Source organism: Podarcis melisellensis (genome assembly GCF_964234715.1).
Source record: "Podarcis melisellensis genome assembly, chromosome: 8".
In the NCBI taxonomy this organism is placed as follows: domain Eukaryota; kingdom Metazoa; phylum Chordata; class Lepidosauria; order Squamata; family Lacertidae; genus Podarcis; species Podarcis melisellensis.
Window position 1 is genome coordinate 59,988,082 of NC_138540.1, and position 13,669 is coordinate 60,001,750.

General features: G+C 45.8%; 1 protein-coding gene across 5 annotated transcripts in view; it reads left to right on the forward strand.

Moving 5' to 3' along the window:
- Positions 1-13,669, forward strand: part of COL16A1 (collagen type XVI alpha 1 chain) — a 130,459-nt gene that overhangs the window by 43,826 nt on the left and 72,964 nt on the right. For all 5 annotated transcript variants that reach the window (XM_081921167.1, XM_081921168.1, XM_081921170.1 and 2 more), the window contains exons 9-15: positions 2,292-2,345; positions 5,602-5,637; positions 9,247-9,273; positions 10,422-10,484; positions 10,774-10,815; positions 10,935-10,979; positions 13,226-13,261. In XM_081921167.1, the coding sequence (XP_081777293.1) occupies positions 2,292-2,345; positions 5,602-5,637; positions 9,247-9,273; positions 10,422-10,484; positions 10,774-10,815; positions 10,935-10,979; positions 13,226-13,261 (303 nt within the window). The remainder of the gene's footprint in view (positions 1-2,291; positions 2,346-5,601; positions 5,638-9,246; positions 9,274-10,421; positions 10,485-10,773; positions 10,816-10,934; positions 10,980-13,225; positions 13,262-13,669) is intronic.

Here is a 13,669-nt window from a genome sequence, read left to right on the forward strand (position 1 = left end):
GCCTTCTGACTTGGAACTGCCTTCTCCCACATATGGGCCTCCTTTCCCTGTTGCTCTCCTCTCCATCCTATGAGATTCTTTCACTGATGAGAACACAAGCCTCATTCATTCACCCTCTGGGACAAAAACAAACCTGCCTCATTTTTTCCACAAGATTTAATGGTGGTGATGAGACTAGGCCAAAAGAGCCAGACTGAAGAAAAATGCAACAAGAGCCAGAGGATAGAAAATGGAGCTTATCAAGGGGTGAATCTTGACAGGATGGAGCAACAGATAAGTGGGAGCAGGGAAAGTATTCCTACAAGCACGAGGGTGTGTGATGATAAGCATCTTGCTGGTGGGTTGGGAGAAAGAGGCCAGGGTGTTAGGACGATGTGTAGGCGGACTAGTCCCTGGATGATTGAAGTGTAGGTGGATCTATGGCCCTTCAGAAATTGCTAAACTACACCGCCCATAATCTGTGGCCACCAGCCATGCTTGCTAGGGCTGATGGGAATTGTAGTTCTGTAATATCTAATGGGCCAAAGATTCCCCAGTCCTGACTTAGAGTGATGTAGAGGCAGGCATGTAGCTGCTGCACAGCATGTTCCAGGGGCAGCTGAACAAGGTCAGAATGTGAAGAGAATTTACTGGAGACTTGAGTGGGGGTTTTTTTGCAGCGCACAGATGGTGCAAAAGGGAGCAAACAGCCCAGAGACAGGCAGTGCTGATATAATCAAAATATGTGTCTGTGAGCCATTTGGCAGATAAGGGGCATCACTCTCTGTTATAGTCTCTGATTTGAATGCAGCAGGTCCTGAGTTACTGGCATCTCTGGCTAAGGCTGCAAAAATGGTTTTGGAGAGTGATGGGGTGGTGCTATAGAGCCACCCTCCTGACACTGGCTTCACTGCCTCTCACTGGGTTGTTGTGTGCCTCTCACTGGGCAGGATGGTGGTGGGGTGGGGCTGAGCAGGTACCCCAGTGAGAGATTGGCTCTGCCAGGGTGCCCACACAGACATGGCTTCACCGTCACCCTGCCCTGCCCCCACAAGGTCCCAGTTAGCAGCAACAATTCTGCTGTCAGGAGAACCACTCTTCACTAGCCGCTCCTGCCTTGAGGAGCAAGACTGGAGAGCCAAAGGCCAAGATGGGTGATGGAAGAGGTCACTTGACCTCCTGAGCTTCTGCCATTTCATTTCTTGTTTAACACAGGAAACTGAATTGGTACAAGTCAGACCATCCAGCTCAGTACAGTTGTACCTTGGAAGTTGAACAGCTTAGTTCCTGAACATTTTGGCTCCTGAATGCCGCAAACCCAGAAGTGACTGTTCCAGTTTGTGAACTATTTTTGGAAGCCAAATGTCTGACGGGGCTTCCGTAGCTTCTGATTGACTGCAGCCAATCAGAAGCCACACTTTAGTTTTCGAACGCTTTGGAAGTCGAACGGACTTCCGTAACGGTTTACGTTCAACTTCCAACGTACGACTGTACTGTCAACACTGAATGACAGTTTCTCTCCAGGGTTTCAGACAAGGGATGCTAAGCCCCTTGGGGAAGGGGCATAGCCCAGTGGAGTACATCTGCCTTTCATATAGAAGGTCTCAGGCTCAGTCCCCAACATCTCCAGGTAAGGCTGCGAGAGCCTCCCTGTGTAGACAATACAGTGTTACATGGACCAATGATCTGGCTCCATATAAAGGCAGCTTTGTGTGTCCTGTGTTCAGGCAGGAGACCTTCCCAGCCATGGGAAGCCAGGATTTGAACTTGTGACTTTCTGCAAGCAAAGCAGATGCTCTATCACTGGCAGTGCACTTCCAGATGCTGTGATAAGCACCTGTTAAATGTTAATCTTAGTTCTCTGAACATCAGCCATTTTCTCCAGCTGCTGGCAACCTTCCCTCTTCACTAGGAGTAAAGGATAGAAAGAAGCTGTTTTGGCCCACATGGAAGGCTTGCTACGTGGGAAGGAGCATGGGAGCATCCAGCAGATTTATGGCTTTAAAAGAAGATTGGACAAATTCACTATCAGTGGCTACTAGCCATGATGGCTAGGCTCTGCCTTCACAGATGGAAGCAGAAATGCATCTTAATACCAGTTGCTAAGAACCACAGGGGAGGGGAAGCTGCTCTTGTGCTCAGGTCCTCCTTGCAGGTTTCCCACATGTATCTGTTTGGCTACTGTGAGAATAGGAAATAGGGTGCTGGGCTAGATGAGTCCCCTTTGGCCTGATCCAGCAGACTCTTCTTATGTTCATATGCTAGAAGAATGGTTTGTGGACTACTAGCCTCTTTTCTCTGCTCTCTTCCAGGAGGAGGTGAGATCTTCTGGAAAGGTTGGTGTGAAAGATGGCCAAGGTGACAAGGTGAGGAATCATATATGGAGCGTGAGTTAGTAATTTTGCTTACATAGGTGTAGCATCTAAGAAGAAATTGAGCTACTGATCAGGGAGACTCCAGTTCTGACCTCTCCTGTCATGAATTTTTGAGTCCTCATGCCCATAGGACAGTAAGACCAATCAAACTCATAGGGTTGTTGTAATCTATGTGGGAAAGGGGAATATAGTTAAATAGGTTTGTTTGAACCACGACTTGGTAAGTTTGCTCCTTGATATATGCAGCTTGAGACAGTGTTGAAACATCCTTTTTGCATTTTTTATTTGTTTTTAAACAAATAAAGAACAGTGTTGAAACATTAACACAGAGAAATATCAGAGGGGAAGTTGGAAATGTGGAATTGAAGGAAGGACAAAAGATCTAAGGTACAGAAGAATAGCTGAGTGTCATCAGCATATGGGTAGTATTGAAAGCCACAAGAATTCGATACAAACGGTTGAAATTCCCATATTGGATTGTGAGAATGACATTTTACAAGGCAGTTTAAATTCAATTTCTTTTGAATGGGAGCATTGGCAAATGACCTGTGGAGAGTTTTGTAAGGTGTTCTACTTTGGGGAGAAGTTTCTCGAGGAATTTCTCCAAGCACACACACACAAACAAACACACAGTGGTATTCCAGACCTTTAGGGGCTGAGAATCAAAACCCTGCTTGTCCCTGCTTACCATGTAGTACTTAAGACTTCATTGATGCTAATCCTTTCCTGGAGAGCTCTCAGTAAACGGTTCCTTCTGAGGGCTTCTTTGTATGTTCCAGACTCCTGAGCTATCAATGCCTAAAAGGAAGCAAGCAAAGCCTTCTACCCTCTGGCGCTTGTTACACAGTCAGGAATTGTAGCCTTCATAACATGCCTCTGCAGTTGCTGCTCCTTGTTCAGACCATTCTGGATGCCACAGTCATCCAGGAGATTCGATTGCTGACGTGGATATTGTCTTTCCATTGATGCCATCAGTTATTCTGAACCCACAGATACCGGGGGGTGGGGGAGTGTTGTATAAGTGTAGGTAAATGAAGACCTCACTTGCCAAGGACTGAAAGAACCTTTCCTCCAAGTCATCAGAACTCTTCTGATGTCACTTCCATGCCACCACAAAGAAACAAAAACAACCTTGGCTCAGTCCTGGGACAAGCTTTAGAAATTATCAAAATTAAGTAAAAATGCAGTTGGATGCATAAACCTTTGCACAATTTTGCCAAGGTGGGGTGGGATTATGCAGGGGGTTGTGCAACTGAATTCACTGGGGGAAAAGGGCAGCCTCTGCACTTCATGTCCCACTCAAAACAATGAAGAGCATGCCTAAAAAATGGTTTCTTCTGAAAAATAATAATAATAATAATAATTATTATTATTATTATTATTATTATTATTATTATTATTATTTGTACCCTGCCCTCCCTGGCCAAGACTGGGCTCAGGGCAGCTAACATCAGGTATAAAAACAATTGATTAAAATACAACTTAAAAACAGGATTAAGGTACAACTTAAAATGCAGCCTCGTTTCAGTGGAAGCCCAGATAAAAAACTGTTTGAGGCCATCTATCCAGACTGGTCAGGGAAGTCCCCAAATAGGGGTTCCATCACAGAAGGAAAAGGAAAGAGGAGGAGAGGATCAGGCTGATTCCAAGCCAAAGGCCAGGCAGAACAACTCTATCTTACAGGCCCTGCGAAAATAAATCAGATCCCGCAGGGCCCTAGTCTCATGAGACAGAGTGTTCCACCAGGCTGGAGCCAGTGTTGAAAAGGCCCTGGCCCTGGTTGAGGCTAATCTCACTTCCTTAGGGCCTGGGACCTCTAGAGGGTTGCTATTTATGGACCTTAAGGTCCTCTGCGGGGCATACCAGGTGAGGCGGTCCCGTAGGTACGAGGGTCCTATACAAGGGACATTATGCTCAAAAGCAAGGTGATCTATAGTGCTCTGCAGAGTTTCTGTGGATATCTGAGCTCACAGGAATACTGTGCTGAAATAAATGGGCAGGTTTCACATATCCCAGCCTTACACCTTGCTGGTGTGGTGGATATACCCAGAAAGGCATCTCTGCAATTTCCACAACATTCTGACATCCCTATCAACAGTGTGTAAGTTTGCATTCCAAGCACCATTCCTTCAGTTGCCCCCGATGCAGGGAAACCGCAGCATCCACCAGATGCCTCGGCCTGCCTGGTTTGGCTTCTTTAGAGCTGACCATCCCATGGGAAGCATCTCACACTTAACTGGTTTGGTGGGAGGAAGCAGTGGTCAAGCCACAAACCCTCACATATAATAAGAGTCTTTCGCTGTGCCCAGAATTTTGCCAGGGAAAGGAGACGGAGCCAGCTGCCTTTCAGACAACCGAGTCCCTTCACTAGCTCACTGGAGGCTTCCACCCAACACCCCCTTCACTAATAAGCTGCTTGGCCTGTACTGTGATCATATCACAGGGGAATCAGAGAAGGTATTTGCTTAACACCCCCAATGTTGCATTTTAGTATTTTCCTGATTGCATTAAAAAGAGTCAAAGTTTGATCATTTGTGTCACTGTCCATCATACTGACAGTCACAAAAATGCATAAACATTACAGAGTGATTGATAGTTAAACTTGTAGGTGGATGAAAGAAGACCTTGTCCATGGGGCGTAAGTCAATGAATGAATTTATCTAGTAAACTTGCACATGTTTACAAACAAATAAAGCAACACTGCTGAAGAAAAACATTCTCCCCTGACCCTTGATGGACCCTTGTGCCACAGCCAGCATCACCATAAACATGGTGGTCCATCCTATGTGAGGAAAAAGCAGGGATGCCTTTATTAAGGTGGTGCCCACCACATACTGATTCTTTTAATTACTTAAATTCAAAGCAAGTTGCTTTTTTAAAATTAAAAACTGCTGTCCAAATCATGGTGGCATCTTTTTAATTGATCAAACATTTTAAATGTCAGCTCTCCAACCTGGTGCCCTCCAGATGTTTTGCCTTGGTGCCTGGGGTAGATGAGACTTGCCATCCAAAACATCTGGAGGGCACCAAGTTGTAGAAGGCTGCAATAACTAATTGCTTGGCTGCTAGTGAATTAGTTAATACAGCCTTCTCTATTCTCAACTCACTTACCCGAGGAAAAGCCCCCACTGAACACAGCAGGTTGTACTTCTGAATAAACATGCACAAAACTGTATTATAACTGTTGCAGCCTTTATTAGAAAGCATCTTCCTTTCCAGTTTTCTAATTGTTTTGTTCTTTTTGCAGTGTCCCCCATGCTCACAGAAGTCACAGCTTTCAAATGTAAGTCAACGGGCTGGTGTTAATATCACATTGATTTTTTAATGAGCTTTGGATAAGGCATGCTGATGGATACTAGTTCAGGATGTCGGTTGCTGCAGGTTCAGTAAGCAACATGGGCTCTCTTTAACTTCCAGAAGTGGGAGCCATGCATTTGTGGATTTGGGAAGAAGGGGGAAAAAGCTCCATAGGTCCAGTGGGCAGGAACTCGGGTCCAAGAGTAACTGTTCCTGGAAAACTGTTAATTAGGCAGGAGATGAGCTGAGCTGGAGGTCAAGAAGGCAAGGTCATGCTCAGAACAAGAAAGTACTCTGGGTTTGGCATCTCTGGTTGCCAGCTGGATATTCCACACCTACCAACATTCCTCAGATGTAAATAGGAACATTTCTCACTTCCCTCCAACTGAACCTCCTTGATCCTGCTGAGCATTTCCTATGAGAAGAAGGGTAAGGCAAGACCAGCCTACCTCTTAGGGTTGTTGTAACCCCACAATAACACCCCCTTCTCTCTTTTTAAAAAAGACCCACAATCTTGCTTGTTTCAAGAGTTGGCCAAACACTGTTGGTACTCTTGGGAACATTGTCCCACCTACATCCCTTTCTTTCTGGTGTTAGAGCAGCATCATGACTGTTTTGCTGCCCCAGCTGCAATTGTAGTTGAATGTGCAGTTCGCCAAATTAGAGAAGCAACTGACATAAACTTCTAGTTGTGAGCAATGTTGAAATCACCTGACACACACACACACACACACACACCCCACACACACACAGACACAGGGCCTCTAACGGGACAAGGCTGTATTCTTAGATCCTTCCTCATTTGGCAGCCGAACTGCTGACTCAAAAGGCTTCTCAGCAGCTGCAGAATTGTAACCTCAACAGGGACCATTGATTCATTCATTGATTCATTCATCCCAGTGGTGGGTTCCTTCCCCGGAACCTGGATTTCCATCTTCTTTCTCCCCTGCCCCCCAAGTCCTTTTACCTGTCCCAGTTGGCTGAATATCCAACTTTGTCTGCATGCTTTCTAAAAGGAGCTGTCGCTGTGATCCTACCCCCCATCCTTCCACCACTTTCCCCTGTTCCTTCTGGCTTGCATCCACTGGAACATCTGGATCACTGAAGAAATCTGTGATGGCTTCCAGATGTCAGGAGGGTTCCCATGGCAACAACTTTGGCACATGGAACCGCAGAGGATGAAAGGAAGAGGTGGGGAGGAGAGGCTACATCAATGCTACTCTTTGCAGTTTTCCCTTTCCTTGCTTACTTTGGTTACTCTTCTGCAGGACTAGATGGTGGGACTGCCAAGCAGTTGCACAGGAATTTGTGGGAGGGGAAGCCACAGATCTGAGTCTTGGTGGCTTGGCCCTAGTCCCTTTTAGCCACTACTCCCCGGATGTACTCTAATGGGGACCTTGTGGCTTGACCCTCAACATGAACTGAGGGAGGGGGCAGATTGGTGAGAGAGAAAAAAGGACAATAAGAAGCTGCCTTATTCCAGTCAAATCATTGGCCCAGCTAGGTCCATATTGCCCACACTGACTGGCTCTTTCTCAGCCCTATCTGGAGATATTGGGGGTTGAACATGGGACCTCCTGCTCTACCACTGAACAATAGCCTTCCCTTAAAAAGCCCACTTTATTCCATGCCAGACCATTTGTCCATCTAACTCAGGATTGTCTACAGTGACAGGCAGTGCCTCTCTTGGTAGAAGACAAAAGCCCTACCCAGCCCTATCCAGAAATGCCCAAGATGAACATGGTGCGGTGTTTTAGTCCTTCTGGCTTGCCATACAAGGCTCAAGCCCTGGGCTCTTAGTGTCCAGCTGCATTACAAGTGGCGGCTGGCTGCATGACTTTCCCCTCCATAACCGTATTGTATCAGAGTTCTTGTTGTTTGTGCATCCTCTTTGTGGCCTCTCCTTTACGATACTTCTCACCAGGGGCATTCTGCATGCAGAAAATGTGCTCTGCTGCCACTGAGAGCTGCCCTTTCCTTGACTGCAGGCTCTGATCTCCACCTCCAGACCTTTCTTGCTCCTAGTCCGAAGGGAGCCAGCATCTGACATATTAAGAGATTCTTACAAAGGCCACCAGTTCACTCTTGATGAAATGCAAGGTGCTGAATCGTCTCAGCAGCCCTGGGCCACAACTCTTCCGTCCCAGCTTGTGTACAACAATATCTCTGAACTTGTTAAGCACCATATCTCCATCACTGAGCCACTGGCTCCTGCTTGTAACCTTGGAGAGCCCCTGCCAGTCAGTGTAGGCTGTACTGAGCTAGATGGACCATTGGTCTGAGTCAGCAGAAGGCAGCATCTTATGCTGCTATATAACCAGTCTGTTGGTTAGCCTGAAAGCTCTAGCAGAGATCTGCACAACCTATGACTCTTGGTGAGCTGAATGCAGACACTATACAAGATTTGTATTGTGGTGGGGAGGGGGGGGTTATATTGTAAGGTTCTGCCCACCCTCATGTTAGGTTTAGGATGAAGTGAAATGCACTCTGGGCATGCTCAGGGGCTGCCTTTTCACACTGGTGACCTAAAAATGAACTAGGGCTTGTCTTCCCCCTCTCAGATTAAGCTCAAGCCACTCTGAAAAATCAGACTTTTGGGTGAGATACTCTGTTCTCTGAAAGATGCTTAAAGCACTCGGTCTTATGTGACTTCCAGCCATAAGAATAAGTTTGCCTCCTTATGGACCTCCCTCCTGGCAAAGGGGGCCCTACAATGGATACAGCAGCTGCAGAATAGTAACTTTTGACAGGGGCTCTTCATCGCAGTGGCAGCCAATTTTCCACTGGTATGTTTTAAACTGAAAGTCAAAGCTCAGGGTCAATCTTTACTTCAATGTGTGAATGTGTGTGTGGTGGAGGGAGGGAGGGAGATGCTGAATGATTGCATGGATAGAACATATGGATGCCAGAACCATCTGCAGTGGGTCTTGAAGTGGAGATGTGCAAGGAGTCTTGAACCTGGATGCCATCACACTGTCCTGACTGGAAGAGTGAACAGCAATGAGACTAGCCAGTCCTGATTTCCTCACTTAGACCCACATCTTTTAGCATTTCCTTCTCTTTGCCACAGATTACCTCCTTGGATATCCACTTCACCTCTAATCTATGTAGCTATGCAGACATCTTGCCCCTAAGTTTAGCAGGCAGATGGAGCCCCATAGGCCTGACCCAGCCACCAAAGCCTGTGACTAGCGCTGGCCCCCATCTTCTCCATCCGTTTCTGGATCCTTTTTCAGGTTGTTCCAGCAGTGTTTATAAGAGGCCCTCCCTCTCTCAATAAGACACCTACATTTTCCATCCTTGCAGCTTGACTAACTTTTCCATTTGTCTTTTCCTTGGGGGAAGGAGGAAAGAGTTCCTCTCTTCTTCTTTATGGCAGCCTCTTAAGTTTGAGGCCTGTTATGTTACCTTTTAATCTTCTTTTCTCTAGGCTCACGTTACACAGCCCCTGATAGTTTTAACGTTTTGTCGGCCTGGATACTTGCTTTTCAGTCTCTTCCCGTTTGACCTGATTCCTCCTTTTACTTACTCTTGGCATGCAGAATGATCGCTGAGGCGTCTCGCAAGTGCATTAATTTTGTTTTTATCTCTTCAGGCCACGCTGGGTCCGCCGGGCTTAAAGGTAAGTCTTTCACCTTAGCAGAATCCCAAATGGTGGTGTCTGCTTCAGGCTCCACATTCCTAATCTTCTGCAGTTAACATTCCTACAAGAATTGGCTGTCTGGCTTGCCATCATTAGTAGGGCTAAAGAGGACTGCTGATCACTCTGCATTTCCTTTTAAAGCCTGCTTCTGATTAGATTGAATAAGCAAATGGACTACAACATAATAAGCATGTAAATTACCTTATCCAGAACATTCCCAAATTGTAGTGCATATTTGTGTATTGATACTAACAGGCAATAATGCAGGCCATGTGCTCAAATGTCAACCACTCCTTTTCTCATTGTTACTAGGGATTTGTTATTTTCTCTTACTGCTTAATTACTGTCACTGCTTGCAGTGGTTCTCAACCTGTGGGTCCCCAGATGTTATTGGACTACAACTCCCATCATCCCCAAGCTCTGGCCTTGCTAGCTAGGGGTGATGGGAGTTGTAGCTCAACAACATCTGGGGACCCACAGCTTGAGAAAGGCTGGCTTAGAGGTTTTTGAACATTAAGCAGTTTATAAATGTTTATATTGTTAACTGCAGATACTGCACACAACCCAACTTCTGTCATTTGCGAATATTTTTATTTCAGGATGTTTGTAATTATTTTAAGGTAAGGGTGGCTAGAGTGTTCCTATTGGTGCCTGAGGTTGTGTATACATTATATATTTGAAGCACATTGATTCCCCCCAAAGAGTCCTGGGAATTGTAGTTTGAGAACCGTGGGAACTGTAGCCAGCACCCTCACAGAGATACAATGCTCAGCACCCTTAACAAACTACAATCCTCAGGATTCTTTGAGAGGTCATGTGTTTTAAATGGATAGACTTGTAAATCCCACCCACCTTTCACTCCCTGCTCCTAACTGGGGAGAGAGTGTGCGAAGGGCAAGGATGGCATTTACATCTGAAAGAGATTAATAAACTAGCATATGTGTTTGCATCCAGACATCAAGTGATGTCATGTTTTTGTATTGTGCGCTGCTCACATCCACAGCATGTGGGCTTTTGTGTTTGATTTGTGCGCTCCGGAAGTATGTTCTGCCTAGAGCTTCTGTTTTCTTTTCAATGGCATGACAACAGTTCTTTTCTCAGGGAGTTTCTTCTCTCTTTTCGCGCAGGGTGGGAAAGGTGAACGTGGACCACCAGGCGTCTATGGATCCAAAGGGGAGAAAGGCGATCGTGTAAGTACAGCATGGTTCTCCTCGCTCTGTCACACTTGGAACTTTGCTGACATGCTTTGGGGATCAACACTTTTACCATGTGGGAGAATTGGCATATCCAAATCCCATTGCCAAACCTTTGTTTGACATCATCATCATCATTATTGTTATGTACTTTGTGGTTTTGGTCTGTTTTTTAAAGTATTTTTAATCTGTGAACTGCCCTGGGAACTTCAGATGAAGGGTAATATACAAATTTAATCCAGGCTGGCCCACCCACAAACCTGTAACTCTATTATTAATTTTCCAGGGTGCTGACTGTGTCCGGATCTCACCTGAAGCCCCATTACAGGTGAGCTGCTGCCCAACCCTGGAAAGAGGTCATGCCTGTTTGGCTCTTCTCTCCTCTTCTTTGTCCAGTGTTGCTGTCCTACTAACTCCCTGCCTGTTTGTTCCTTATCTTTTCTGAAGTGTGCTGAAGGCCCACCGGGAGAGAAGGGAGATCAAGGAGAAAAGGTAAGCATGTATATACAGCAGGCTTTGCCAACTAGTGCCTTCCAGAAATTTTGGACTGCAATTCCCATCAGCCCCTAGTGCCAAACTGTTTAGGGCTTTACACACCATTGGCTCTTGCACCACCCACTTTTGCCTCTGACTCCGCCCACTCTCCACTCTGGCTCCACCCACCATCAGCTTGCATCCCTACTCTGTGCTTACTCTGTGCATTATGGTGGCCAGGGGGAGGGAGAAGGCTCCTGCTAGGACTGTGAAACTGATGAAAATGGGTGAGCTTTCCTGCCCAGGTATTTTTCAATTTCGAGTTGAAAATGATTTTGAATGAAATTTCTCTTCAGCCTTACCTATAATAGATTAGTAGCAATCTTAAATGATTATTTACCAATCTTAAATGACCCACTCCTGCCTGTGCTTAATAAAACCCACTTGATCAGAATGTACTACCATTGTTATCACTGTGACATTTTGTTTTCTGCATGCAGAGAATTGTTTAGTGTGGAAAACAATCTGGTCATGTGAGACCCTCACTTGCAACCTGAAGGGTTGCAGCTCAGCTGCAGGTTTACCACCTCAGTCAGGATTAAGGGATGAGGTCAGAGAGACTATCCCCAGGGGTCCAGACTCTCATAGCCTGTTCTTCTTCATCATCTGGCATTGGACAGAAATTTTTTAGACTGACCTTTGATGCCAAAGAGTGCTGTGGGACCCAGAATTTTGCATATGCCTGCATCTTGCTTTCAGAGATTGGTCCACTCAGCGGCTTCTTCATTCATTCTTCCGAGTTCTCTAGTTAATAAGCTCCACAGACATCCATGCATAGATGCATCAAATTCAGCCCCTACTCCTTAGCCTTCTTGGTTTAGCCTGACCTTAGCAGGGCTGTGTCCATCGAATGTCACTTCAACTTGGCCCAAGTCACCCTGCTCTGACCTTTTGCTGACCAGCCACTTGTCTCTTTGCAATCTCTAGTTTGCTGTTTTGCAAAACGTCTGTTCTTCTTTCCCACTTTGAAAGCTGCTGATTTGAATAAAGGCCAGTGTGTGCTGGGCCAAAGTTTATACTGTGAATGATAAATATTTAGTCACGGCATCTTGTGGTCAGGCCTGTCATGACACTGTGTGTGTCTCTGTGTGTCTGTGCCTGGCCAGCTGTATCCTGCCCTGTCCACCTAATGCATTAACAAAAACCCAGAAATATAGTGGCACCATATATTTTGTCAGAGCCAAGGACTTTTGCTTTGTATTTCAAATTGATATGAATAATTTAGCCTCTCTCACTTAAGAGCTGTTGATGGCAAACCATTCTCCTCTCTGCCTGTTCTCTCTCTCATCTCCCATTGGCCTCCTCCATTCTCCCAGAATCCAACCTTCCTTTCCTTTTCTCTGCTGCCTTTTCAGGCCTCTGCCTCCTCTTTTCCTAGGCCCTTGCTGCTGCTTCACCTCTCTCTCTGAGATCACAGCAATTCAACCAATGACAGCCAGAACCCATTCCTTATGTGACAGGTAGGCAGCTTAGCTAATGGTTGACAGAGGCTTCACCACTTCCGCTGCCACCATATTCCGTTTAATGCTTTACAGTAGCCCCTGTCTTGTTTTATAGGGGCTTGGGTCCCATGTAGAAACTGGAAGCAATAAACAGAGCCCTTTCTGGCTTAAGCAGGTAAAGTCAGGACCCTGGACAGCTCCTGATGGGATGGGATGGGAAAGCTGTGGAAAATGTTGTCTCAGTAAAGGGACAGAGAATACGCATTTAAAGCATATTCAGTGCACATTTAAAGCATGTAATTTTCCCAAAGAATCCTGGGAACTGTAGTTCATTCAGAGTGCTGGAAATGGTAGCTCCAGAACAGGTGTGGATCTGCCTTGAGCTACTTATTTCAGATACCCAAGTTACTTATTTATTATTTCATCCTCCCCCCCCACCCCCACCCCCAATGAATATCAACAGATGATCATGAAGTGGGCACAAATGAAGCAAAAAAAAAAACCAATTAAAACAGTACAGTCATTAAAACTGTATATAACAACAGTATACTTATTACCTGTCTGAGCATGCTTTCATGGCCTCAGGCTGGGATGGTGTAGAAAGGGATGCTAATAACTCCCCTCCCCCTCCAAATGACAGTCGTGAAAGTCCTTAGGCTTATATGTGTATGCTTATATGATCAAACCAGCCCTCAGCATTTGGGATAGCGTGGACTTAACAAATCTACACCACTAATAAATAATCCATTATGTTTCTAACAGGGACCTCCAGGATTGGCTGGAACAGTTGGCCAAAAGGTAAGCACCCCAGCTTTGGGAAGGAATAGTTGGCCCAAGGGAAGATGCTGACCGCTTGAATGTTGTTCTCCCATGACAGGAGGTCCTGCTACAAGAACTTTATTTATTTGTCTTGTTTGTTTATTTCCTGCGTCTTGATGCTACGTTTCATCCATAATGTTTCCAAACTGCCTCCTAGCTTTCAGAGAAATGACTTACAAGAGCTCTCCAGGGAAGCTGTGATATTAGCTAGAAGAACTGAGGGCCTCTGGCTGGCTACAAGGACTGGATGTCAGGCAGGGAAGCAGTGGGTGCCAGACTGTGGCAATAATGAGGATGACCCTAGAGTGGCCTTCCCCAACTTGGCACCCTCCAGATGTTTTAGACCACAACTCCCATCATGGAAGTTGCAGTCCAAAGCGTCTGGAG